Here is a 26,134-nt window from a genome sequence, read left to right as displayed (position 1 = left end):
TTTTATGAAGTAAGTAACAAATGACATTCAGTGTTATTGTAGTTATTTTAAAGAACCTCATTCGCTCTAATACAAACAACCCTTTTTCAATGAGGACTTCCGATAGAACATTCCCAGTGGAAAATCACTATCACCCACAATTAGTGGCAAATGTTCAATTAATAAGAACTTACTGACGTGTTGTAAACTAACATGAACTGAGCAGCTTGAACTGCTGAACTACATACAACATGCCCCCACATGTTTCAGGGTCGAGGCAAACAGGTTTGTGGTAATTGAATATTGATCACCTAAGTCACATTGATGAGCTTAGTTTGGAAACTATGGAACTTTCCACATACGGCAGCATCAGGCGCTGCCATATAGGAACGCATAAATGTAGCCCAAGCAGTATCAAACAGCAGACTGCTGTGCATGCATTATGTTATCTGTGACAAACACAGGAAGTGAAGCCTTTACTGTGAAATGTTTATTCATCGGACAAATCAAGACTCTTTCTCTGCTTCAGAAAAGTTTCAAGTAGGTTCAATTTGACAACTTTTCAATCAAACACAAGAAGTTTTATTGAGAAAACATTTAAATGTAGAGTATGTTTGTGTTTGGTCTTTGGTACACTTTACAGGCAGTCTTTGATATAAAAGTATATTTTCTGACAAGATGATATGACTTCCACTTGATGTTCAACAGGTAAAAAAGGAGATTTTGTACAGTATCCACACTTAAAACTAGTTACAGAAGATTGTGTTAACAGATGTTTGATATTTATTTTAGGAGCTAAACTTTTACGACTTAACGAGTAATTGGCTGCTTCCTGTCAACAAGAAGTGAAACAATGCCATGGCTTTGAGCCAAGGCCTGGTGGTAAAACATTTGCATTTCATTTTTCTTAAGGACTTCTCTGTAAACCCTTTCTTCTTATAAGCACTGTCAAACAGCCAAATATGGTAATGTCATATTTGGTCATTACTGTAGGAGGTTTATTACCATATTTAAGGCACATGTCTTAGATACGCAACAGTTCATAATGTTTAACAGAGTGTTTGAAGCATGCACATTTTCAAAGAGTCTAGGTATTACTTCCTTTTACAGAAAAATGACAGGAAATACAAACACTGATCATGTATTTCTGTATAAACTTGAAAGTAGAAAAAGCTCAAGACAAACAAATACATCAGGCACATAAAGATCACGTATGCTTCAAGAGAAATATACCTTTTTCACTGTACATGACTTAAAATATTCATTCTATAAAAGCACATTTAAATCAACATCATATAAGAAATAAAATACAGTTTCTGTAATGCTACAAATTAAAAGCAGGAGGCACTATTCCACTTGGACTCACAAAGTCAGCTCTTAAAAGTAAATCTGATAGAAAACTACAAAAAAAACAACAACATATACATGACATTTACAAAGTCCCTGATAAGCAACTTTGCTCTAACACATCTTCCTGAGTGTGACTTTAAGGCTTTTAGTGTTTACTTTCTAAACGGTCTGAGCTTCATGGTCCTATTATTCAGGTGCTGGGGACAGGAAGATGTTGAAGAGGATGGCGAAGAGTAAAAACACTAAGTATCCCACTATACAAATCCAGAAGCGAGGGTCTTTGAGGAGCTTCTTGTTGTAGTCACTGAAGAAAACGTAGCCAATGGTCATCCCAGCTACAATCCCTCCGAAATGGGCCACAAAGGACACCTGAAGAGAAAGAAAAATGGAGTCAGAGTTAGCCAATGGGACTGGTTTATCAAATTTTCACAAGACAAGTGATGTCCCACCTCTGTGAAATGTTGCAGAACTAGTTAGCCAAAACAAAGAAATAGAAACAAACAGAGAGACAAGAGGCTGGGGGAGGTTGAAGCAGGTATCAGGTTTTATAGATTCTAGATTTGTTTAATTTTCAAAACTCATACTGTGGTGTAAAAGCACAGGGGTCAGGATTTCTGGTTTTGGATGAGGGGTTTAAATGGAAGCTGGTTATAAGGAATGTTTATAGTTGGTAGTCTTTACAGGGAGCTACATCTCTCCATGAATAATCATGTCCCAGCATGAGCTGCTGATCCTGTCTGCACCCACAGGCAAATTAAATCCATCACCAAACACCACCAGCTCGGGGGAGGTTAGCCGGATTAGCTGGATCCCTCTTTAGTTTCTTTATACATGTGAGTTTAAGCAAAGCTAAGTTTGAGTAAAGCCCCTGTTGTTGCTCTGCTGGAGTCCTGTGCTGTAGAAGGAAAGTTAAGTCCTACCTTCAAACCAGCCTCGTCGTGGACAAATCTTCTGTAGAAGGCAAATCCAAAATCTGTGCCAACTGGAGGAAAAGAACAGTTTCACAGTTCGTGAGAATCCTTCCAACAGGCCGGTAGATGAAAAACAGACAAACTGGTTGAAATTAAAGGGAAAGCATACCAAATATGACGATGGCGAGGATTCGGAAAACTCCGAGGAGAGGAATCATCTCTCGGAAATTCTGTGGAATGAAACAGACACCAACTTGAATTAATTAAGATTTAAATCAATTATACAGAGGGATGGAATGTGTGCGCTCAGATGTTGGGTAACATGTAAATGGCACTGTAGAATATCATTCTACTCAATAAACAATTAATGCTAGATTTATGTTTTTAAATGCTGGGCAGCACGCTAAGCGATACAGGCTCAGCTTTTGATGACATCATGACTATAACCAGAAAGTATTGCTGTTTATGCCTCTCTGTGTTTATTTTGTTAGACAAAGAATATACATTTGTAAGTGTTTTAAATGTTCAATGCTCTTATTTAGTCAATTTTTAATACAAAAAACGTTGATCAAATTAAGCAATGTGCAGTACGTGTGGAGGGTCTCTTCTTTCTGCTTTTATTCTGTTCTATTAAAAGTACACTTTGTAAGTTTTAACAATGTAGTCCTCACACTTGAGAAAATACTAAAGTAAACACTTGAGGTTGAAGTACAGCTTTATGTTGTATAACTGTGGGTAAACTTACAACAACTGCGTTCATGAAATATCCTCCTATCAGGGCATAAACTCCCCCAGAAGCTCCCACCAGAGCGCTGAGAGGATCAAAGATGGAGCTGGACAAAGAGCCTGAGGGCAAACAGAAAATATATATCAGCTCTACAATCAGTGACAGCTGGGACTCGCTCCAACACAAACAGGATAACACAACTTCAAAATGAGCCACAGACATAGACATGGGTGCATATCATTCACAAACACTGATGTTTTCAAGCTAGCTCAAGATTATTAAACAGAAAAAAAAAGAAACAGGTGATGCTGACCTGCCAGGACGCCTGCCATGTAAACCATCCCCACTTCAAAGCCTTTGTGCACCAGTTCCAGCGGGATTCCCAAAACCAGCTGCATCACCAGGTTCCCCACGATGTGCTCCACACTGCAAAGGGAGAGGAGGAGAATAAGCAGGGAGAACTTCAGCATAGCTGTGAAGTCATATGAATACACAGGAGTGTAGAGGAAATAACAGAAAAGCCTTTATTACTGCAGTATAAACCAGGTGTTCAATTTAAATCTAACTGATTGCCTTACTTTTTTGTAACGCCAACATTGGTTGTACCTTCTATGCTTCTTGTTTGCCGTCTCTCTTTTTTTATTTCATGTTACGGTGCTCATTCACCTGTCCATGCTCAAGGACGTCCCCTGGGAATCCTGTTTCATGTCACAATGCTATGAACTATGGGTAATTCCCTCATGCTAAGTCTGCAGAAATACCCACAGTGGGACAGCCCTAAACCCTCACAAACTTGGGAGGAAACACGACTCAAAGTGAGTGAGTGTGTGAGTGTGTACACTGAGATTGTGAGTGTGGACACTGAGATTGGGCCTAAGGCTCAGACCCAATACACCCCCTGCCCCTCCCTCTTAGCCCATCCCTACATGTAGCACATCCAGGTTTGTTGTGGAGTGTCCTGATTCTTGTCAGAATGAAGGGGTAAACCTAAATGTTAGGGCTACATGGCCCTTTAAATGGAGATTTGTGAGAGATACACTCAAAAGTGAGTGCTATAAGAAATATCCCAGAGTGCCTTGTGAATTATTGGCAAGATCGCCTTTCAAGTATAAGATTTGCAAATGATGATAACCATTGTTTTATCTTAGATTAATGTTGTTTCATTGTATCATGATCCATTTCTTTAATACAAGCATAAAAAAAATCACCAGTATAATGATTTCTAAATATAACTAGCTAGCTATGGAAGCATATCAGTACCAAAACTAAAATGAAAAAAGCAAATTTGAAAAATAAATTGCATTAACAGAAATGCATTTTTTTTTATATGCACATTATTTGACTCTATAAATGAAATGAATATTCAATAATCCTATTTTCATTTTAATTTTCATCTTCAACAATGCTAATTGTGTTACACAATTAAAATGAAAAAGAAAATGACATTTGCTTTTTAATTTTCAAAAAATGTCCCTCCTAAATTAGTATCATAATTCAAATTAAAAAGGAAATTCGAAAATTAAAATGCATTCACAGAATTGCTTTTTAATTTTCAGAATGAAAGCGCATTTTTTTTACTCAAAAATAAAATGAAAAAGCAAGCCTTCTTTTTTTTTTTTCATTTTAACTTTCATTTTCAAGCTTGCAAATTTTGTAACACAATTGAAATGAAAACGGAAAAGACAATGCTTTTTCATTTTAATTTTGGTACATATATGCTTCCATAGATAGCAAGCTAAATTGCGTCCCTTCATGCAAGTGCCGTTGATGACTACTGATCAGGGTCTTGACTAGTTGTACCTTTTGTAGGTGAAGATTTCACCACTACCCCTTTAACTCTGATCTGCACTTGAAAATAGGGGGTAGGAGTAAAAGTCTTGATAATGTACCCCGCTCTCCTTGTCAGAAGAAAATACAAAGCCACCAAAAATGTTATCCCAGTTACTTGCTCTATAAATAGAAACTTATATCCTCAAACAGCAGGGAATTGTACTTTTCAGGGAACAGTGTTTGGTTGGAAACTATTTTCAGCTTCACATGAAGACCCGTCTGGAGCATGAGAGTACGCCTAGCAGCAGGACAACATATTGTGGTCAACCTAAAATAAACTGCAGTGTCTGTGATCAGTGCAGCAGAGGAACATGTCACGTGCACAAGCTGTGCGTCTCTTTCATGTGTTTTCACTTTGTAGTGTTCTTTTAAGCAAAATTTGAGAATCTAACCGTTGTTGGTTTTGGGTCTTTTCACTGGATTTGTTCACAGCAAGGACGATGAAGAATATCAGGATCCCTCTTATCCTTAAAGCAAACATCCTGTCAAGTCTCCTCCAGTTGCTGTTGGCGAGTGACTGTGACCACGGTTCCTCTTTGCTAATCTAGTTTTTCCTATGTGCTTCTGTGTAGTCATGATTTTTGGTTTTCCTGTGTTTCTGTGGCTAACACACTCATGACTCCTAAGACTGTTAGTACGCCACATCTTGTGACCTTGCAGTGTTTGGACAGATGTTTTTGGTGCTTTTATGGCCTCCATGTTTTTCTTTAAACCTCCCTTTCACAGAATATTACACTCAGCTTCATTCTCCTTTGAAGCTGCAATAATGTAGTATCGGTGAAGTATGCAGTTGTGTATCCGTCACAACAGAAATGAACATCTCTGACATCATCAAAAACAGACAGACTATAGGATTTACCAAACTGATCTTTTCTTCAGAGCCTCACCACCATGCTGTAGTGACTCTGAGAGTGAGTATGTCCACCTCCCACTGTGACTCAAGCCCTCATTGTGTTAATTAAGGTGTCTACAAATCCCTGCCAACGCTTACCCAGCGTGGACAAACATGTAGGAGATAAAGCGCCACGCTTGTTCTCTGTCCTCTGGCTTGTATGTGAGAGGGCTGTTCCAGATAGCGTCATCCAGCGTCACCCACTGCTTCTGAGGCTTCCACACGGCGTAGTAGATGAACACTGCCAACTGAGGAGGAACAGGAAACACACTCAAATAGTTCAGCACTGAGAAGGAGATGAAATACTCTCTGTTTCCTCTGCAGAATAAAAAAAACAACTTTTGGTGAGCAGCAGGAGGATGGAGGGTGAAAGTAAAAACAAAACAGCTGAGAAAATATGGAAGAGAAGAATGAGTCACTTGCACACATGTGTTTTTAACCAGCAGCAGAGAATCCCCCAGTGTGTCCTTACATTACAGCCTGTATGTGTCGGAATATGATGCTAATGCCATGCTGAGAAAGAACACAGCAGCTCAGTGGATCTTCTCTGGGTAAATAGAGAACCTCCTCCCCGAAAGTAATAAAGCATTTACTGACATTCAAATGTAGTGACACTGGACGTCTGTGAGGCACAAAGAGAGAGCTGTTTATCCACAAGTATGAACAGGCAGAGGGGAAAAAAACACTCAGTGGTAAGAACGAGAGGAGAGCAACATCCTTCAACTAAATCTAACAGCAGTGCAGAGCCAACTGTGCAACTTAGTTCAACACATATTCTGTATTCATTTTTAGAAAATACATCTATAAGTGTGTGGCTTCCTCCCCTGAACATTGAGCTGCTAACAACACATGTCCCCATCTTAAGAGAACAATAAATTTCTGTACAGCCTGGTTAAAAATCTGTTTTGGTTATGTACTCGTGTATCTATCTGGAGGATGACATTTTTTAAACTGTATTTGTTAAGATATTACAGCATAAAGGGCATGAGTTATACATACATTGGCATTATTGGGGGTGTGTCTGAGTTGGCAGACAGATGGGCACATGTAGCTGTTTGCCAGGAGGCTAAAAGCCCACCTTAGCACCACCTCTTTGACCATGTTAAGGAAATGCTGGGTGATACATTGAATTTTGAAGATATATTGATATATGGCAATATTGTTTATATCGATATAGTGATGTTGGGTTAATAAAATGTTACACATTCATTTAATGTCACTATCTGTTCCTCTTCACCCTGCCCCGCCTCACTCACTCTGAGCAAAACCAAAACTAAAAAGCCACCCCCCCCCCCCGCTCATATCTAGATATGATTGTTGATCCATATTGCCCAGCACTATGTGACGGTTGACTGAGTTTGCATTTCCAATATGGCGCCCATTGGTTCCTGAATAGACCTTTTGAAGCCAATGGATGGATGACATCACAGTGAGTACATCCATGTTTTCTGCAGTCCATGACTTGCCCATTCTGACCCTTATCACAACCCAGAAGGTGTACTCTGATTACACAAATAATGGTTACAATAAAATTAAAATCCAATGCTTGTTGATTTCTTTCTTTGTAAATGTCAAGTACAGTGATGATATAATTACTCACACATAGGAAAGCACTGTGGTAAATGATTGCTGACAATGGTGCTTATAAATTAGGTACTACCATTATGTTCATGCTGCATAATGCTACATGCTTCAGCGGTGCACCAGGTGAACATTTTTGCAGCTAGCCACCTCACTCAGAGTGACCTTTCAGCTGTTGGGAAAAATGTCAAGCTTGCTGCACAAACAAGTTGTATGACTGCCTGCAATGACAGCAAACTTGAAAAAGCTGGGTCCAGCCTGATGTTGCCTCACATATCACAGAAAGATCTCAGTCTTCATCACAAAGTGAGGCATAAGGCATTTTATTCAAACACTGATATCTGATTGGTGCTCCTGCTGACACTGTTTGTTATTTACTCTGTTCTGTCCTGTCATGTTTAACTTCTCTTTGAAGTTTGTTTGTGTTTGTTTCTGTCATTACTGTTATCCCTGACCCTTTACCCCTCAAAAGGCCTTTTGCCTTCACTGTATATAAGAATTTGTTCTTAATGATTTACCTGGTTAAATAAAAAATGAAATAGTCTTTTGGCAGAGACCAAATTGCCAACAATTCGTTTTACATTGAGGTGATTTGAAATGCATTCCTGTTGTCATTAGTTTCTAGTTTTACTGAAGGACATAATAAATAACTTGATAAACCTCTTCTTTCAGCCTTGATGAAAATGAGTCTGCACTATCCCCCTTTTGCTATTCCATAAAGCTTCCTACCGAGCCTCCACATTCCACATTAATGTTTATTTACCCCGATCTAAAAGTCAAACGTTGGTCTGGCTTTCCTGTTTACTAACCCATGACAAGCATCTCCGAATCCCCCACCAGACGAGTGAGGATCAACTGTACCAGCTCTGAGCTAAAGCTGCAACTTTATGAAAATGAATGTTTTTATTGACACAATGCCGACTACACTTAATGAATCAGAGCATTCAGAGGAGGAAGAGCAGACACTGAAATACACAGACTGATAGAAATGATTGTGAAGGCTCAAATACTCTAACTTTTAAAGACGTAACACCTCGACCTCCTTAACTTCTCTGCATCTGCTCTAATAAATACACTCACAGCTAATCTATACAGTAATTAGCACCGTGGCAGTGTATGTAGGCTGTGTGTGTAACTAGATCACAGGATCCATACCGATCGCACCAGTGCTTGTGTGTTTTTATGTTGTGTTCGTCAGGACATGAACTACCTCTGCGATACTGACGAGGATGATGAAGATGGGGGGCGGGCAGCAGTTGGCTCGTTCAAGATACTTGCTGCGGGAGTCTTCCGGGAGCATCCATCTGGAGACCGTCTCCTGGAACTTCTCACAGCATCCCGGCTTCCTGCCTCCATCAGGCTGGTCTTCAGCATTCCTGACCTGTCTGCCATCTCTTTCCACAGGTAACGGCTCCTGCTGTTCCAGGTCAATGGCCTCCATCACTGCTCCAGTCCTGCACAGAAGATACATATTTCCAACTCATTATGAAAATATTTTTTAGGTATGCAATTTGTTGGAATAGCCAAAAGCAGTAATTCTAACCTGGATATTTTACTCTTGAACATTTGTCAATCACACACATATCTCTCAGTATAACACAACAAAATTCAACAGCATGTCAAATTACAGCCTCCAAAGCACCCCTGAATTTGAAAAGACACCTCTCCAAAATAAAAGCTGAAATGGAACCGTCATCAATGTATGACTGACTGCAGGGCTGCACTGATTTAATCTAGGGATACAACAAATTTTGGGACTGTTGTGACATAAAAATGTATATATACGCTCAAAGAGGACTCTGTTGCCCATCCCTGTTCTAACACAACAAAGTGTTTCCTTTTCTTCAAAGAGGGTATCACATTAAAACAGAAAGACACTACCGCAGGAACACCCTCCTCTATTTCTTACGAGCTTTGTCTTCAAAGTATCAGACAATGAGTCACTTCCACTCAATCCCCGAGGAGGGTAGATGTCAACTTTTTTGGCGAAATTTCAGGAAACGCTCCTGATTTCTTTAGCTTGCTCAGTTTAAGTTAAATGCCTTTAGATGCTTGCATATGTTTGATTAAGTGACGTTGATGTCATTGCTTGAGAAGTGCAGACGTTTTTATGTCTGCAGAACATCACTGTGTTAATGTTCGGTCTTTGTTTGACATGTACGGTAACGTATTTGATCTTATTTTCTCTTTATGTTGTTGCTCTGATCTGTTTGGTTTTCTTGTGTCTTGTGGGCTGGGCACCCTTCTGGTTCATGATGCATCAAAACAATAAACTACAACTACTACTACTACTACTACTACAAAATACCCCTGTAATGTGTTCTGTGTGTTCATTTGTCTGGTGTGTATATATGTGGGATGATGTGCACCATTGTTGTAGGGCTAGGTGGGTGTTTATTTGTGTTTTATGTGTGTAGTGTTGTACAAACAGTGACAACAAAATTCCTTATTAAGGAAAAATAAAGATCTATCTATCTATCTGTCTGTCTGTCTGTCTGTCTGTCTGTCTGTCTGTCTGTCTGTCTGTCTATCTATCTATCTATCTATCTATCTATCTATCTAAAGATTAAACTGTTAGGGTTCATTTAAAAAAACTATTATTAAACGTTTTATTTTCTGATGAAGACTGTGATGAAAACTCTGGACCTAAGCTACAGATTGCTCTGATTGCATCTGTTTCAAGATCAAAAATGAAATTCCCAACCCATTTAACATTTAATCTTAAGACTTTAAACACTGCCTTTCAGACCTAGAACCCCCTTCATCGCTTATAAATGATGCACATTTTCCACGTGTCCACCTACAGAGAAAATATGAGTACATTTTTTGTGCATCCTTCTATCATTTTTTCTTCAGTTGGTTGTGAGGTGTGAATTATCTATCTATTCAATTTAATTCAATTTGCTTTATTAGCATGAACAAAGAAATTGTGTTGCCAAAGCACATACAATCTATCTATCTATCTATCTATCTATCTATCTATCTATCTATCTATCTATCTATCTATCTATCTATCTATCTACCTACCTACAAATGTACCTATCTCAAGATGACTGTCCAAATCCCACACACATTCATTTTCTATAATGTATAACAGAGAAATATGATCGAACTCTGAGTTTTGGAGGCTGTATAGTGCTGAACTGCTGCATTATTGTTTGAAAATGCTGATACTGTGATTTAATGTCCCTTTCCCCACATACAATAATGACCAATGTACTTTAAAAGTGTTTAAGAAGCAAAATGAGACGCAACTGAATAAAATACTGAAATGTGTTGTTAGGTTTGGAGGGGAATAGATGCACTTTGACTAGTAGACTTACCTCTTGGAGGAAATAACACTGTAAAAAGCATATAATCTGTAAGAGACAATCTGAATTGTAGATCATGGAGTTGATTAAAGTCTACAAAAAGGTTATCATTACCTCTAAGCTGATTGATATATCAATGAAAAAACCCAGGTTCCACTGCTTGTGGATCAGCAGCATCTGGACTCTGTAGTAGATGCAGCTTAAATGTCATTTAATACACCTCTACCATAAAACCCTGCAGTAAGAGTCACCATTTTTAAGACCTGTGTTGAAATTAGTCTGTATTTCCAAGACTGCAGAGCTCGTATGGAAAACAATTAAGTAGCTTTATGGAGTCACTTCCATGGCAGCCTGTAAATTAGCGTTTCCTGTTTACTGGGCGTTGCTGATGACAATAATCTGATTCTATGGGTCACAGACTTTTCCCTCAAGCACTATAAACTTACTTTACTACACGCTTCTCACCATTACAAAGTTTCCTGTAGCATATGTTCAAGCGTGCAATGAGTAAATGTCACTTCGGCCTACTCACCTAAACCTTCACCGAGAAGAGTGCAGATGTTTCCGAGCGCTCCCAAACGCATATATATTGATTTAGATGAAGGACTTCAGACAGCTCAGTACGCCGGCTACAGTTACGTCTACGTCGTGAGGTCGAAATACCGCTTTAAAACCATTCCTCCATGTTTGTAGACAACCCTCGGAATCCCTTCTCCAACCCCGACCGTCCCTGAGACCGAAAGAAACAAAAAAAAAAAAGCACTTGGAGATAATTATAGTCCATTCATTGCTTTTTCCTGCATGAAACTTCCTTCCCTCCCCGCATAAACAATCCTCCCCTCTTCCACTTAAACCACTCACTGTCTTTCAGAAAGAATACTGATGTCTGCAGCCCGCGCGCGCTACAGCAACAACAGCCTACCTGTTTCCCCGTACCACACCTGGGATCCGTGACGTCACCAACACGGTTGATACTCATTATTCTAAGCTGCTTTGCCCACGCGCCCCCCTTCTCCGCCCTTTACTGCACGCGGTGGAGGGGGAACAAAAGGGTGATAAGAGTGGCAGTCACTGCTCCAGAGTTATATAACACGTTATAAAAGATTATACAGCGTCTCATTCGGCTAAGTGCACATAGGATAAAGCCCTATTTGAATACTTAAAGTTGCCTATAAATTTTGAAGTACCTGTAATGAACCACAAGGGGGCCGTAGAGCCCACAGTTGAGAACAATGGAACGGGGTTTGTTTACATCAGGGGCGTCAAACTCATTTCAGTTCAGGGGGTCACATACAGCCCAAGGTGATCTGAAGTGAAGTGGGCCAGACCAGTAAAATCATAACATAATGACCTATAAATAACGTCAGTTTTAGTGCAAAAAAGTGCATTCTGAAAATGCTCACATTTAACTAACTATCTTTCTACAAAAACAGTTGTTGTATTTTTGCATAATTTTACATCTTTCAGCTCAAACTTCACAATATTTTGGCTTTATGTCATAAATGCTCTTGTATCTCATGATTGTGGCTTCCCATTTCAAAATGATGACTAACTTTCTCATAATTATTACACCAGGGGCATCAAACTAATATCAGGTCAGGGGCCACATACAGCCCAAGTTGATCTGAAGTGGGCCAGACCAGTAAAATCATAACATAATAACCTATAAATAATGAAAACTCCAAATGTTTCCCTTTGTTTTCAGCTGATAGTACATTCTGAAAATGTTCCCATTTATCTTTCTACAAAAACATCTGTTTTATTTTTTGCCACGATGAGTCTCATAGTGGGCCGAATATTTTATTCTTTAAGCACTGAAATCTGCTGCAAACACACCAAACACACAGCATACATTCACCTGACACAGAGTGTAATGTTTACTGCAAAAGAACAGATAGGTTATAATAATGAAGAAGGTAAGGTTGACTATTCTGGACCCCTCAGCTCCAGCATGAGTGTTGTATGCAGGGGTGTAGTGCTAGTGTTAGTAGATAGTGGATCATCTTATAGTGCTCTAAAATGTCTTTATGAATCTCAATCAGATTATGCAAACAGCAAGTAATCTATTTTATCACTTTGAGAATTAAAAAGTCCCAGAAAAAAAGCACTGTTCAGGTGCGCTCCATCAGCGCTATGATTTTATGTGACCCCCAGAGGACAAATTTGAAAAAGTAGTTATTTTTATTGAAAAATTGCAGTTAACGTGTTCTTTGCAAAGTCGTAATTCGGGCCAGACTGGAATCTCTGGTGGGCCGTTTTTGGCCTGAAGGCCGCATGTTTGACACCCCTGGTTTAGATGGCAGGTAGCAGGTTAACCCTCCTATTATCCTCAGGGTCAATTGGACCCCATTCAGTGTTTAACGTCTCTAAATTAATGACCAATTTAATGGGGACAACTGGGAAAACCTAAAGTTAAAATGTTGATATGTTCCAATTTCCTGTAAAAATAAATTACGCATTGGTGTTCCTTGGGGTCAATTTGAAACTGGGGAACCCTTTTGGTTCATTATACATCAAAACAATAAACTACTTCTACTACTACAAATGTACCTAACTCAGGATGACTGTCCAAATCCCTTATACATTCATTTTCTATAATGTATTACAGAGAAATATGATTAATATATCAGAGGTTGATGAAACATGATTGACAGCCCTTGAACTTTTTCTGATATTAGCCTTGTTTTGAAGCTGTCTCTGATCCATCCTTGAATAAAATAAAATAAAAACAAGACAAGTTTAAATCACAGAACTTTTATTTTTTTCAAAAGGGAGAAAAATCCACATTCTCAGGTAAAGAGTTGTGAGGAGGGAGGGAGGAATGGGAAGGGGGAGGGAGGGGTAAGAAAAGAGGGACAAAGTGAGAAGCAGGAGCCTTTAAATACAGCTGCTGGAAGGTTATACAGAATGATCACGAGCCAATAAGCTTTTTCTACAGCACCGGCAAGAGATTTGACACAGATCTGCTTTAGTCAGGATTTCCAGAAAGAGTATATCAACAAGGAAAAATGTTGGGCTGCGTACATAGTTTATATCTTTCAGATTCTTCTAGCTTTTGGCCAGCAGCAACAGTTTTTAAGTAAGAAATCAAAGTTTGAATTAAAAGGAGGATAAACCATGGCACCCAAACAGGTTTAGATGTGGGGGTAGGGGGGATGGGTGGGGGTAAAAATTTGGTAAATAAAATAAAAATCAAGTGGAAGGGGGCCGAAGAAGAGCAGCCATCTTGTGAGAGGAAGCCGGAAATCTCATCGATGTGAGTTCAGGAGACGTCTGAAACACAAAATGATGGAGGCTTTAGATCGTGGGTTCTCAAACTTTTTGGAGCCAGGGACCCCTTACAGGTTTCCAAGGACCCCCTCATAATTGTAACATAGATTGAGCACATGCTTACTACCATTTGCACTCTTAGATGCCCTTGGAACTATTTGTATTGTAAAACTTATCAATCTAAATACTTCAGACCTGTACCATAGTGATAAACAGATAACACTTTAATTTTGAATCATGTGAATACCACTTGTATACTTTAAAACAGAGGGTCATTTCATTCCTTGTGGACTCAACATGACAGCATTTATACTTTTTAAGTAATTGATCTTAAACGCTTTCAGAAAATTAACAGTAGCAAGACTGGCATATCCCCTCTAGCCACTAAATGGTATCATAACAATGGTATATATTCGGTTTTAATGACAGTACTATTTTATAATTTATTAGAAATGTATTAATTAGTTCACAGACCCCCACGCTGTGGTACACGGACTCCCAGGGGTCCCAGGACCTCACTTTGAGAACCACTGCTTTAGATGAGCAGTACACACATACATGATCGTGATTTAAAGGTGGTTTAAGATACTTACAACTAGCAGGCCGGGCGCCGTATCTTCGCATGATCTGGTCTTGTGTGAATTTCACAAAAGATTCATATTGTTCTGAGGGGATAAAAAAAAAACATGGTGGTGAGATGGCAGATTCAAACACAGCAGGTAGGTTGTCCAAAGAAGCTAATAAAGGTGTTTCAGAAAGCTAAGAAGAAGCTGCTATATTACTTTGTTTTACGGCCTCTATCACACATGCTACAAATTCCTGAAAATTTCCAAACTTTATCTGTGTGAACACAATCAAATACATCTTCTCCCAACTTTATCTGCGCCTTTTCCAACCAGACCCCCTTTTTAAAGTTTCTTCAAGAAGATGAGGTGAGCATGGGTGCAGTTTGGCGAAGTGATGACACTGATCTGAGCTTCATACTCTCAGTGCTCACCTCAGCTTTTAGTGTTACCTTCTCTACTGTTGTGTTTGTGTCTTGTAAGTGTCTGATACATAATGATGTGGTATACAGAAACATCCACCATTACTGAAGTCAACAACTCCTACCCTCCTGCATTCACTACCCAGCCACGCCCCACCCCACCTTAGAAGCACTGAGGTCCTCTGAGTTGTTGGAACGTGTTTGACTGAGAAGTCCCCTCTGTGAGGCGCATGTGTGAACAGTGAGTCTGAAAACATCAGGGCCTGAATGTGATGAAATTATATGTCACGAGCTCATGTGTGAAAGCATTACAGAAAAATCTGGGGAATGAGGGAGCGACTACAGACCTGTGAAAACCCTGCTCGGTCTCCTTCTGCTCTCTTATTTCAGTTTCAGTTCTTAAGAAACAGAACCAAACATGATTTGGAACCCAGGGAAGCATGCTTGATTAAGCTTAAGTCTACAGAAATAGAGCATATTGAAATGAGCTCTACACTTTGTTTCCTTTATGATGCCCACAGCAAGTAATTATGGGAACAGATCAAGTACAAAATAGCAATTTCACTCCGGAAAATCTAAATCTTGGGACCCTTTTGCAGGACTTGACTCTTCTCGTACACCAAATTTTCATAGTTCCAACTTGAGCAGCTTAGAAAAGAAGACAGCACTTTTGAAGGATGCCGCTTGGAACAGAACCTATTTTATGTTGATATGATCTAAGTGAGTGCAGTGTTGCCTCAGCTTCTACATTAAATACCATCTTCACTGCACTTGTTCTCTGCTTGTGCAAAGTCTTGGCATCTACAAGCACTCATAAACTCTGTCGGAGAGATTCATGGATGCCAGTACTGCAGACGTTATCACTTCTTATATAAAAAAAGATACTCATAAGGGGATGCAGCTGCATGTTTCTCATTACACAGAGACACTTTTATGCTTCTTCACTGCCAGAGAGGAAGAACCTGCTGTCTAGATATTGAATTCCTGGGGGGGGGGGGGGGGGGGGGTTACGGCTTTCATTATTATTTCTCTTCAACAAAAGGGGACATTTATTACCTGCAAGTTTTGTGTTAAGGATCTGTTCATACTCCTCCCGGATCTTCTCCTCGTGGTCTTTCAGCAGCCGCTCACACAGGTAGCTCACCTGCTTCAGTGTAAACGAGGGCTGGTCCTTCCTTGAGGCACCTGAGGAACGCAAAAATCACAAGTTAAGAAAATATCTGGATCATAATCATCTTTTGGTGCTGTCACAGAGGTAGTAATGCCTTCTGCAGGGGGGTGTTAGGCTAAGTGCAAATTTACAGCTTTGTTTTCAGTCGTCAGTCACCTCTGCGAGCCGACAGGGTCATCCAGCACTAATGTGACTCCTTCTGACTCCCCCTGAATGTGTCTGTCGCAGAGCCGGCTTAAAGCTTACAGAGTGAGCTTTGAGTTATGTTATAAAGCGTTAAGGCTAAAATGTTGGTAAATCACAGGCGAGGACGGCGGAGCGAGCGTGAAGGTTTAATGGACGTCTCGGAGACAGAAAAAGGCCGGGTCAGTAACAGCGCAGTCAGTGTGATGTATGAGACGATACTGCGGACAGGAAAGGGAGACGGAGGAGCCTGGAGGCCTGAGGCTGGGATTATATGAACACTCCAGCTACCCAATAGTTCTCTTACACATCAGAAAAAAACATGTACACTAAAGATGATCACTGCTTTGTCTGATTCAACCTCTAAAAATCCCATCACAGTCCTTTCTCTCTGCGGTTTACATGTGGATTTATTAACGTGTTGACAGAGAAAAAGATTGCATCGTCTCTTAATTTGTAAGGCCTGCACATTATTGCAGCAAATCTAAATTATTCTGTGACACTTTGGCTCCCCCCATAAAAGTTTGATTTGCGATCCTTTCAGAAACAACAAAGCGTGAAAGTGTTGCTCATTCGGAGCGCCGTCTGAAACAAATCAATTACACACAACAGAACTCCGACAAAGTAATAATAGGATACCCTTTTAAGGCGTTACAGAAAAGAGTAGGCTGGACTCGTGATGGATACATCATTATAACAGGGATCAGTTGGATTCTGAGCAGGTCTAGCTGAGGGGCTTTTGGCAAGACTTGTACTACGTGCAATATTATCATTGGTAATGAGGAATGGGGGGATGCACAGACCGGATCTCTGCCTAACAACAAACATTGTTTTTCTCCCTTTTGGTGATACATCTGAGATAGTGGTTACTTTTGTTTGTTTTGTTCCTGTTGGTCCAATTTTGTTGGCGCAACAAGAACAGAACAAAGCTGCTATTTGGTTTTTATTTCACTTGAGATGCCTGCACAAGTGAAAAAAAAAAGTCTCCCCTAGGTTTTAAAAACTCCAAACCAATCAAAAAACACCTCATTCTTCTGCACCCAATAGAAAAAGAAATGCAGAGCTGCCCTTACAGAGCACAAACATGCTAAAAATGCAGCTCAAACATCCATAAACTAACACCAATACTGCCATTACATCTGTGCATGCCCTCTGGGGTAAAGTCATAAACAACTGTTCATGCGTATGTGGGGCAACCTAGTCATTTATCTACCTGGTGGGGAGCTGGGGGCGTTGAGGGAAGAACTGGGGCTGGGGGCATCGCTGGAGCTACAAGCCTCGGTCTGGTTGAAGGCTCCCTCCAGCTGCCGCCGCCTCTGGATCCGGCTGTACTCCTGACGCAGGTTCTGGAAGATCTGCTCTGTAGGGAGAAAACAGACGGGGGAGACAAAGTGTGAAAAACTTGAGAACATATAAAGAAAGTTGATTGACAAACTTCAGGTTTTCAAAAGTAGGATATGCGTGAGTCTTCATTCCTACAATCAAAATCTATCCTGTAGAAGTCGCCCAAGAAACCTCATTGTTTTCTAATGAATGAGTTTGAACATGACTCATCAGAGGGGGGAAACAACCAGTATTCTCATTAGTCCTGTCTTTCATGTGTGTTCTTTCTGTCTACGCCTCCCACAGCCTGAATGTGCTCCGGCATGAGCAGGGACTATTAGAGGAAGGCATATTCAACAAATGTTATTAGATTAAACAACAGATGTGCGCACTTCCTTTGTGCTGGCTCTAGTGTGAAAAGAAAACACACAAACGCATTAATAGAAAGGAGGTGAAGGTGTTAAGAGGAGTCGTACCCATAACTATGACAACACACAAACACACAGACACTTTCTCACCCAGCTGATGCTTGACTTTCACTTCTCTTTCACGTTGGGCAATATCATACCAAGCTACAGCTGCTGAAAACGCTTATGTCGAGGATTCTTCACCAGAGTACTGTCAAGAGGTTAAACAAACGCGTGGTGTTTTACTTTGTGTTCAAAGTTATCTGTGTTATATTACACTGTTATAGAGACCGGACCTTTCTTGTCTAACTTGCATGATCATTGACTTTCAGTTTGGCTTGGAGCAACCACTAATGGAGTCGAGGACAGCCTTCAGGAAGCTACATACTGAAAACTACAGGTCTGGTGAAAAGGTGGATGTACTTCTAAAGATGACCTAGAGGAACATTTAGAACACTGACTGACACTGTCAATGAGAGGTAATGTATAGTGAAGAAAACACTTAACACTATTTCACTGAAGACATCAGTAATGCCCCAAATACAGACACTACAGTCCTCGTTGCACTGGTCACAGTTTTGACTCTGGATCCTGACCACAGAGTGCTGGCCAATTAGAATCAGGCATCTAACACAGCCTTGGTTAATCATTGCTTAATCTGGGACATGACTGATTATTGTTTCAAAACTTCTTGCATGATCTGCATTCATCTTCACATCATTGTTTAATCTTCCAAATCTTTAAATAGAGACAGTAAGGAGGAAGAGACTAGCTGGCCACGCCCACATTCTAAACCCTACTGTTAACCATAGACTGTATAAACAATGGACATAGTATCTGTGACTTCACTCATTCTGTTTCTGAAGCACTGTTTTGAAGCCAATTGTTGGCGGGGGCCATATTGGAAATGCTGAATTCAACCTAACTGCTAGCAAGCTAGTGTGAGGTAAAGAGGCGGGCTTTGAACCTCCTAGCCAACAGTTACAGTGTTCCTGCCTGTCAATCAAGTCAGCTGTGCCTTTCATAATGGAAGACTCGTAATCTTAATATCTTCGAAACTGCCGGGTTATTAAAAAATGGAACCCCCGTGCAGTGTGTGCCGATCGAGAAATGAGTTATCCAGACTACACTCGTCTTTTGTACCAGGCTGTAAACATGTATATTTCTGGTGTAAAGATCGTCTTTTTTGAATTGGTGCGTATGTGGTTTCCGGTACTTCTGGAGCCAGCCTCAAGCAGACACTCGAACTGCAGTTTTTAACACTTCCGCATTGGCTTCAATTCTCGCGGCCCGGAGGTTGCCGCTTAAAGCTAGTCACAGAAAACTAGCATTAATTTGAATGTAGCATTTCCTCAGGTCTCTGTCTAGCCCCTCCCCCCTCCCCTCGGAGCTCCTCCGAAACGACGCCACCGCTCACATGCACAAGTGCCGCTGATTCGCGACCATATGATCATGACTGATTCAAAACCAGTCCTCAGCACATCATTTGTGTTTTTGCACTACGTCAACGCATGTCTCGCTCAGGGGTAAGAAAACACCAAAACATTATCATAGTGAAAGCTAAAACACAAACAAACTTGAAATGTACGAGCAGGAGGCGGGCAGAACGGGATTTGGTTGGTTTCACAATTTGGCTCCCAAATGCAGGGATTGGTTGGTGTTTTCTCAGGTTTACTCCGGCTGTAGATTGCAGCCTTTTTTCCATCTTTTTTAAGAACACATCATGTATTGATTGCCATCGGGACATAAAGATCATTTTATCCAGTATAACAAAAAGTGTATCTAAATCTGACTACCAACCCCAGCTTTAAGTTGGATTAAACATAGATTAAATCAAAGGTGCAAAAGGTACAGTAACACCACTTCATGAGGCTCTGAAAGGTCATTACAGTGTAGTTTGTGCACAGTGGTGAGCCTCCAGTTATCTTTGATGATTCCTTGTTAGAAAGAGCCCCTGTCGCCCCGCTGTGCACTGTCGACACAGCTTAAACATGGCTAACAGCCAGCACACATACATCCAATTACAAGGTTAAAGTTCAGAATAGTCCTGGGAAAAACACGAGAAAAACACCAAGGCCTCAACCGTGAGCTGATAACCAAACGCAGAGGAGGGACTTTATCTTCCCCGCTTCATTCGGTACATGTGTCTCCTCTATCTGGAGAGCCCGGCCTATTTATCTTGGGTGGGGAGGGAGCGAGAGGCCATGGTGCAGTCTCTTCAGCCTGTGAGCTTGTTTGGAAAGAAAATGTTTTCCTCATCACCCAGAGCCATTTAAAGAAAACACTTTTTACATGTGGCTTCAAACCAGGAAATAAACCAGCAACTCACTGCCTGATATAAAATAGGTCTGAAGTCTGTTGAAGCGTCTCAAACAGGAACAGGAAGTGGACTTGGAGAATCGTGGCACTGCAAACTCATAAACCTTGTGCAGTGTGAAAAATCCTGAATTAACCGCATTAACAATACAGGACCCCGATCTGACAGGCTCCGTTTGTTTAGCACGACTGGGCTGTTCAATCAAAATAAAGCCATGTCACAGCAAAAGCTACATCTTTATCACACACAAAGAGGCTGAAACTAATGGTGGATTCACATAAATATTCATCAATATTAATTCTGATGATCAATCACCAACTTTGATTATGAATACAGAACACTTACAGGTTCAAGTTACTTGTGTGCGGAAGATTTTAACTCCAACTCTTAAAGCTTCAACATCTTTTTTTGTAACTTTACATCAACACTGGTCGGCTTAATCTGTCGGCTGCTTTACCAAAGTGCAAATCAGACCGGCAGCACAAAAATAAAGCAGTCAAGCACCGATCTACATTCAGAAATAAGTCAGGGAAGTTAACCTAAGGTTATGGGAAATAGAATCCTGACAGGGTGAGACAAGGGATTCTATTTGGCATAACTCCAGCTTTTTACCCAGCTACTAACTAAAAATGTGAACAAGTTGGTACAAAGTATCGATCTAGAGTTATTCGTCATTTCTGCTGTTTTCCCACTCTTCATCTTTCTGTTTCTGCTGCTGACTGCTCAGTTAACAGCAAATCTAAAGATGAAGAAATCAGACCAAGTCCAAACTGCTGGCATCAATGAATAATCACGTGTTCGAATACAATCTAGGGATTTTTTTTGTCAAACGAGACTTAATTTATGTCCTTAAAGAAATCTATCATCAGGACGGTGTTTTGAATTTTCTGGTGACAAAAACCCTGAACATCTCAAGCTGTTATATGAAGATCAGAGAGTTTAAACAAAGAGCAGCACGTTGCCCCAGCTCTGTCTCTCTTCGAGCTATGTGGTACAGACAATCAGGACAGGGTCTGTTTGAGTGTGTCTGAGTGACCACACCATCTGAAACACATTTTAAATTAGACTAGATCCCATTAGGCTGCAGTTCCTCCGTTTTCCCCTAATGATTAACCCGATCTTAGGATTTCGAAGGGGAATTCATGCATGTCAGAGACACAGAGTCTCGTCTTCATTTTGGTGTTTTGCCTCTCCTCTACCACCACCCTCGGTTCGCAATTTCCTGGGGGAAACCCTGTAGCACACACAGGAACTCAGCGTGATTGTTGTTTCAACAAAAGAGCTTCTGAGCGAAAGAGAGAGATGTTTTCTCTACAGAGGACGGAGAGAAACATTACTTTGATGCAATCCCATCACTTAGTAAATTTGTAGACTTACAGTTTAACATCTGCGTATATCTCATTAATGAAAGATGCATTTAAAAAAAAAGGAAGTTTCATTTGAACTCGTGATAAAGATGTTGACATTTATCGCCCGTCGGTATCACTATTCCTGGGCACATCTCATAGACGAATGAAAACCCTCTCCTGCGGCCTGTCACTTCCAGCTCTGCCAACTACTAGTGCCTCAACTGTGGGCGTTGCTTGGCAACAATGACCCCTGCCACAACCAGGCCAAGCAATCAATCACAGAGACTTCCGGGAGCCAGGGGGAAACAGTGGAGAAAGCCTTGGCTAAAAGGCTTAAACACAGGCCCGACGCTGAATACGAAAGGGAGATTGGTTGGATAGATTGGACATGGTGGTGCAGAGAAAACAAAGCTGACTCATTTCATTTCACCCTCCACTGCTTAAGGATTGTATAGGGGAGCTGGGTTTTGTATGTTCCAACTGCAAAGAAGTAGCTGCTGGTCAGTTCAAGTTGCAGTGAAAAATGAGGACTGACCAATGTGGAGGATGCTGAAGAAATCACGTTGGGAAAAACTCATTACTTTATGTGTTCTACTCAGTATGAGGAGAAGTTGGTTTGAAAAGTCATCTTCATGTCACTTCACTGTTAACAAGAGTCTCCTGGTCAGACAGCAGGTCGAGTTTAGGCGGGAATACTGAGCAGTTTTGAAGCCTGGTCGGGGGTTTATGTCAAAACTAACCTAACAGAAACCAACAAGTTCAGCCTCATCTGTAGAATAGAGGAAACGCAGACCGGCAGTGCAAAAATAAGGAGTCTATCACCGATCTAAACTCAGAAATAATGTTTAGTGCTCCGAAGGTTATGCGAAACAGAATCCTGACAGGGTGAGACAAGACCCTCTGACATATCTATCAGCAAGCTATACATTTTCCTGCTTTCAACCCGGCTACAAACTAAAAAGTTGAACAAAAAAATGGGAGGAAGGAGCACTTCCTGTACTCAAGAAAGGTTGTATGTTTGAGGCGCTCTTTGGATAGGGATACATAGCGTTAGAAAAACCACCTACAGGCCACTACTCTAAACCCAGGTGAAACTTGGGGCCTACCACCTCCTCACATCTGTTTGACTTCCTGAGGAAGGCTTGATATTGATATGCATAGATGTACACATGTTTTTAAGGTCAACAAGACCATGCCAATGACATAAAGGCATTTTAACTGTTCAAAAGAGTGCCTTTGAATTTTTTCTTGTTTCTTCAAAAATATGAACAGGTTGACACTAAGTATGGATCTAGAGCTGGTTGATTACTCGCTACTTTCTGCGCTGTTTTCCTACTTCTCGTCTCCTGTTCTCTGCTGGTGATTGGTCAGCCATTGACCTCCAGTCTGAAGTTTTGTGATCTCCAAAGTAATAGAAACTATCCTCCATGTTGTCTTCTGATGCCATCAGTAAATTAAGTTTTTGTTGCATTGTCTACAGGAAGAAGTGAAATCATTAACACTACTTCTTTATCATAGACTGTATAAATAATGGAAGTAGTATCCGTGACGTCACTCATCTGTTCCTGGGCGCTGTTTTGTAGCCAATCGATGGCGGCAGCCATATTGGAAATGCTGAACACAACCAAATTTAGTGTGAGGAAAAGAGGCGGGGTTTGAGCCTCCTAGCTAACAGCTATGTGTTCCCGTCCAGTAGTCAATGTCCTTATTTTAGCAAAAACTTGTAATCTTAATATCTTCTGAACCATTCCGTGAGAAAAAAAATTCACCCCCTGTACAGTTTGTGCCAATATTAGAGAGAAATTAGCTACGTAGAGCCAAGCCGTTTTTTGAACCAGGCTGTAAACATGTTTATTAATGCTGCAAAGATCGTCTTTTTTGAATTGGTGTCTCTGTGGTTTCTGGTGTTTCTGCAGCCAGTCTCGATCAGATTCTCAATGAATTGCTGTTTATAACACTTCCGCATGTGCTTTATATTTGGACACCAGAGGTTGCTGCTTATTCTTTATGCAGATTAATTCAATATGTATGTGTGACCCGTGCGATCTGTTTTGACCAATCAGAATCAAGTATTTAACCCTGTTGGATGATTAGTAATAACAACCCATAGATACAGGTTAGGATAGCCTGCACTCACAGACATGCTCACCATTAGCAAACCTGACTAGCTGGAAAGCCTGTGTGGGTAAAGACAGGGTGGGAGGGATGGCAGCTGACCTTTTGCTAAACACAAAACCGCTTTCACTTGGCAAAGCAGAGAAGAAGGGCAGGCCTGCAGCACCAATCCCATGAGGGGCCTCTCTCTCTGGCTGAAGGTGAGTATAATACCTGGAATCTGGGCCTCATGTCTGCAGCGGACAAATGTGCATTACTTGCAGATTTACTTGCAGCTGCTGTGGTGTAATTCAGCGAGACGGACAGACTCTGGAGGAGATGGAGCGCACAAGAGGCTTTTCGGATTCCTAGCGTGAAGTTCAGGGTAAATGAGCAACCTGGAGGAAATCGGTACCAACATACACTGAGATGCTTTATAAATACCTCTCTTAAAGGGATACTTCCTCAGACAGACTGCATATGTGGCATGAGAAGCAACGTAAGTTTAACATTCAGGAAACTACAAATTTAAAGAACTACAATGAGCCTCATAGGAAACAAAGTCCTTAAATCATTACTAAACTCTGGCTTATAAGGATAAGTAACACAGTTCACTTGAGACAGTCATCCAGACATTTCACTGGATGCCAGCTGTGAAGGCATCTCTGTCAACACCTACATCTGTGTGTGTGTAACCATGCATTGCTTTTGTCTTGATAAATGATGTAGCATAGCGAGCCGTAGCATGCTGGCTCTTGTCCACACAGTGTTTCAGTAAGCTAATCTTCACCTATAGCACACATTTAACTTGACTTTCAGAGTTATCATCTCCCCTGCAGGTCAATCTTTCATGTGTAGTACCACAAACAAATGAAAACTACAAATTGAGTGGTTGATAGTTGAGATAAGTGGATCAACAGAGAGGCATGGGGTAACAATGAAGGACGGATCATTTCTGAAGCTCTCTTGTTATCCATGTTTCATAAAAATTGGGCGATCAAATTGAAAAGATATCCAGATTTCTTCAAAGATCCAAAGAGAGACAGGATTACACCCCTCACCAGAACCATGCCGCCCAATCTCAATGACTGGTACAGAGAAGAAGCTTTACTGGGTCACACAGTGGAGACACCAAAGGTATTAATCTTGTGTCTACTTGTGCGCCCCACGCCCGTCCAACGCTCACAGTGGTGCTTTCCAAGTCGATGGCAGAGAAAAAGAGCACAGACATAAAGGAAATGAACAATGCCCTGCAGCCCCGAAGAGGAAAAAGAAACTGAAGTGCTGCATAATGGTAACCCCCACCTTCACCTCAGTGCAAGACAATTGTGGCACTAAAAGCCAGGGAACATTACCCTCATTAACAGCCTGCTATGATGTGCCTGCTGCTGGGATGCCATTTGTCTTTAAAGGGGAGCCAACAGGCTGGATTTGTCACCCAGGTGTTACAGAAGAGCTGGGTCTTTTGTTAGATCCCATAGAAAAATGTATTGAGCACATTTCAAAATAGCATTGATTCATGTGCATTACAGTTGAAGGTTGTACATACAAGATTAGACTCTACTTTCAACTCATCCCATGCTGTAAATATTGTTTATTTAGGTATGAAATGAGCTTTGATCACACTATTTCCGTGAGCAAATCAAAACCAGTAACTGGATGCTACCTTATTCAGCCATGCAACAACACAATGAGCTAGCAAAATGCCACTCACACATTCCTACACATTCGCTTTCACTTTTTTACACCAATTAATTCATTATGATTTAAATACTATCAGCAACGACATTCTCTTTCCTGGAGTTCCTGGCTAAGCTAATGTTACCGTTTAGCCTACAACCCCCATTCTGGTTCTCCAAAACTAGCTAGCTATCCACTCCACCCAAACCCCCTCCCCCATGACACCCACCCTGAAACGCAGATAAAACCTCAAATATGGTTTAATTCCATACCTGGGGTAAGCCTGTGTTCGCCTCCTATGGCCGGGGGAGACATCGAATGCGTTGGGCTGTCGACTGGGGGACGGAGGTTGCATCTTTGCGGGGACGGAGTGCTGGGAGTCCCCGGTAGTGGATTGCACCTTCTCCGCTTGGGAGACTGGGGACTGAGGAGGGCCTCGAACTCCATCGACCGTTTTAACGTAGCTCCACAAGCCATGTTGGCAAAACAAAAAGGGGGGAATATAAGATGGAGGAAAAAACGACCCACAAATAATGGGGTTAGCTCTCGTGGTTGGTACGTTAAGCGTTCCTCGAATTTCTTGAGCCTTTCTTCTTCCTCTCCACAACAACGGATTTTCTCCTCTGAGTAGTAAGCCAACTGCCGACCCTGCCTGCTGAATTTTTAAAACGTCACAACGGACGATACCACTATTGGACTTTAGAGGGGGGTTCTCAATTACATACATCATTTAACTCTGTCTTTTTACATTGTCTAACGTGTATTTTCTATGAA

The 26,134-nt window shown here is 41.0% G+C and overlaps 2 protein-coding genes across 4 annotated transcripts; both read right to left on the bottom strand.

Moving 5' to 3' along the window:
• Positions 1-454: 454 nt before the first annotated feature.
• On the bottom strand, positions 455-11,566 carry rhbdl2 (rhomboid, veinlet-like 2 (Drosophila)). Of its 3 annotated transcripts, none has more exons than XM_034698748.1 (9): positions 11,504-11,566; positions 11,114-11,311; positions 8,481-8,724; positions 5,789-5,937; positions 3,281-3,393; positions 2,986-3,086; positions 2,410-2,470; positions 2,250-2,311; positions 455-1,698 (listed from the first exon to the last, which is right to left on the bottom strand). In XM_034698748.1, exons 3-9 carry the CDS (start codon positions 8,709-8,711, stop codon positions 1,516-1,518), a joined length of 900 nt encoding a protein of 299 aa, XP_034554639.1. In that variant the 5' UTR covers positions 8,712-8,724; positions 11,114-11,311; positions 11,504-11,566; the 3' UTR covers positions 455-1,515. The 3 variants fall into 3 exon arrangements, with proteins under 3 accessions (XP_034554639.1, XP_034554637.1, XP_034554638.1); XM_034698746.1 differs by having other exon boundaries at positions 11,443-11,534; XM_034698747.1 differs by having other exon boundaries at positions 11,114-11,533.
• A 1,753-nt stretch (positions 11,567-13,319) lies between these two features.
• On the bottom strand, positions 13,320-26,009 carry akirin1 (akirin 1). Its single transcript, XM_034697727.1, has 5 exons — positions 25,633-26,009; positions 17,404-17,550; positions 15,893-16,021; positions 14,445-14,516; positions 13,320-13,854 (listed from the first exon to the last, which is right to left on the bottom strand). Exons 1-5 carry the CDS (start codon positions 25,835-25,837, stop codon positions 13,844-13,846), a joined length of 564 nt encoding a protein of 187 aa, XP_034553618.1. The 5' UTR covers positions 25,838-26,009; the 3' UTR covers positions 13,320-13,843.
• Between the last annotated feature and the right edge of the window lie 125 nt (positions 26,010-26,134).

The sequence above is a fragment of the Notolabrus celidotus genome, chromosome 12, assembly GCF_009762535.1.
Source record: "Notolabrus celidotus isolate fNotCel1 chromosome 12, fNotCel1.pri, whole genome shotgun sequence".
In the NCBI taxonomy this organism is placed as follows: domain Eukaryota; kingdom Metazoa; phylum Chordata; class Actinopteri; order Labriformes; family Labridae; genus Notolabrus; species Notolabrus celidotus.
The sequence above is the reverse complement of the archived record's forward strand: the minus strand, read 5'-3'. Positions and strand labels throughout refer to the sequence as shown.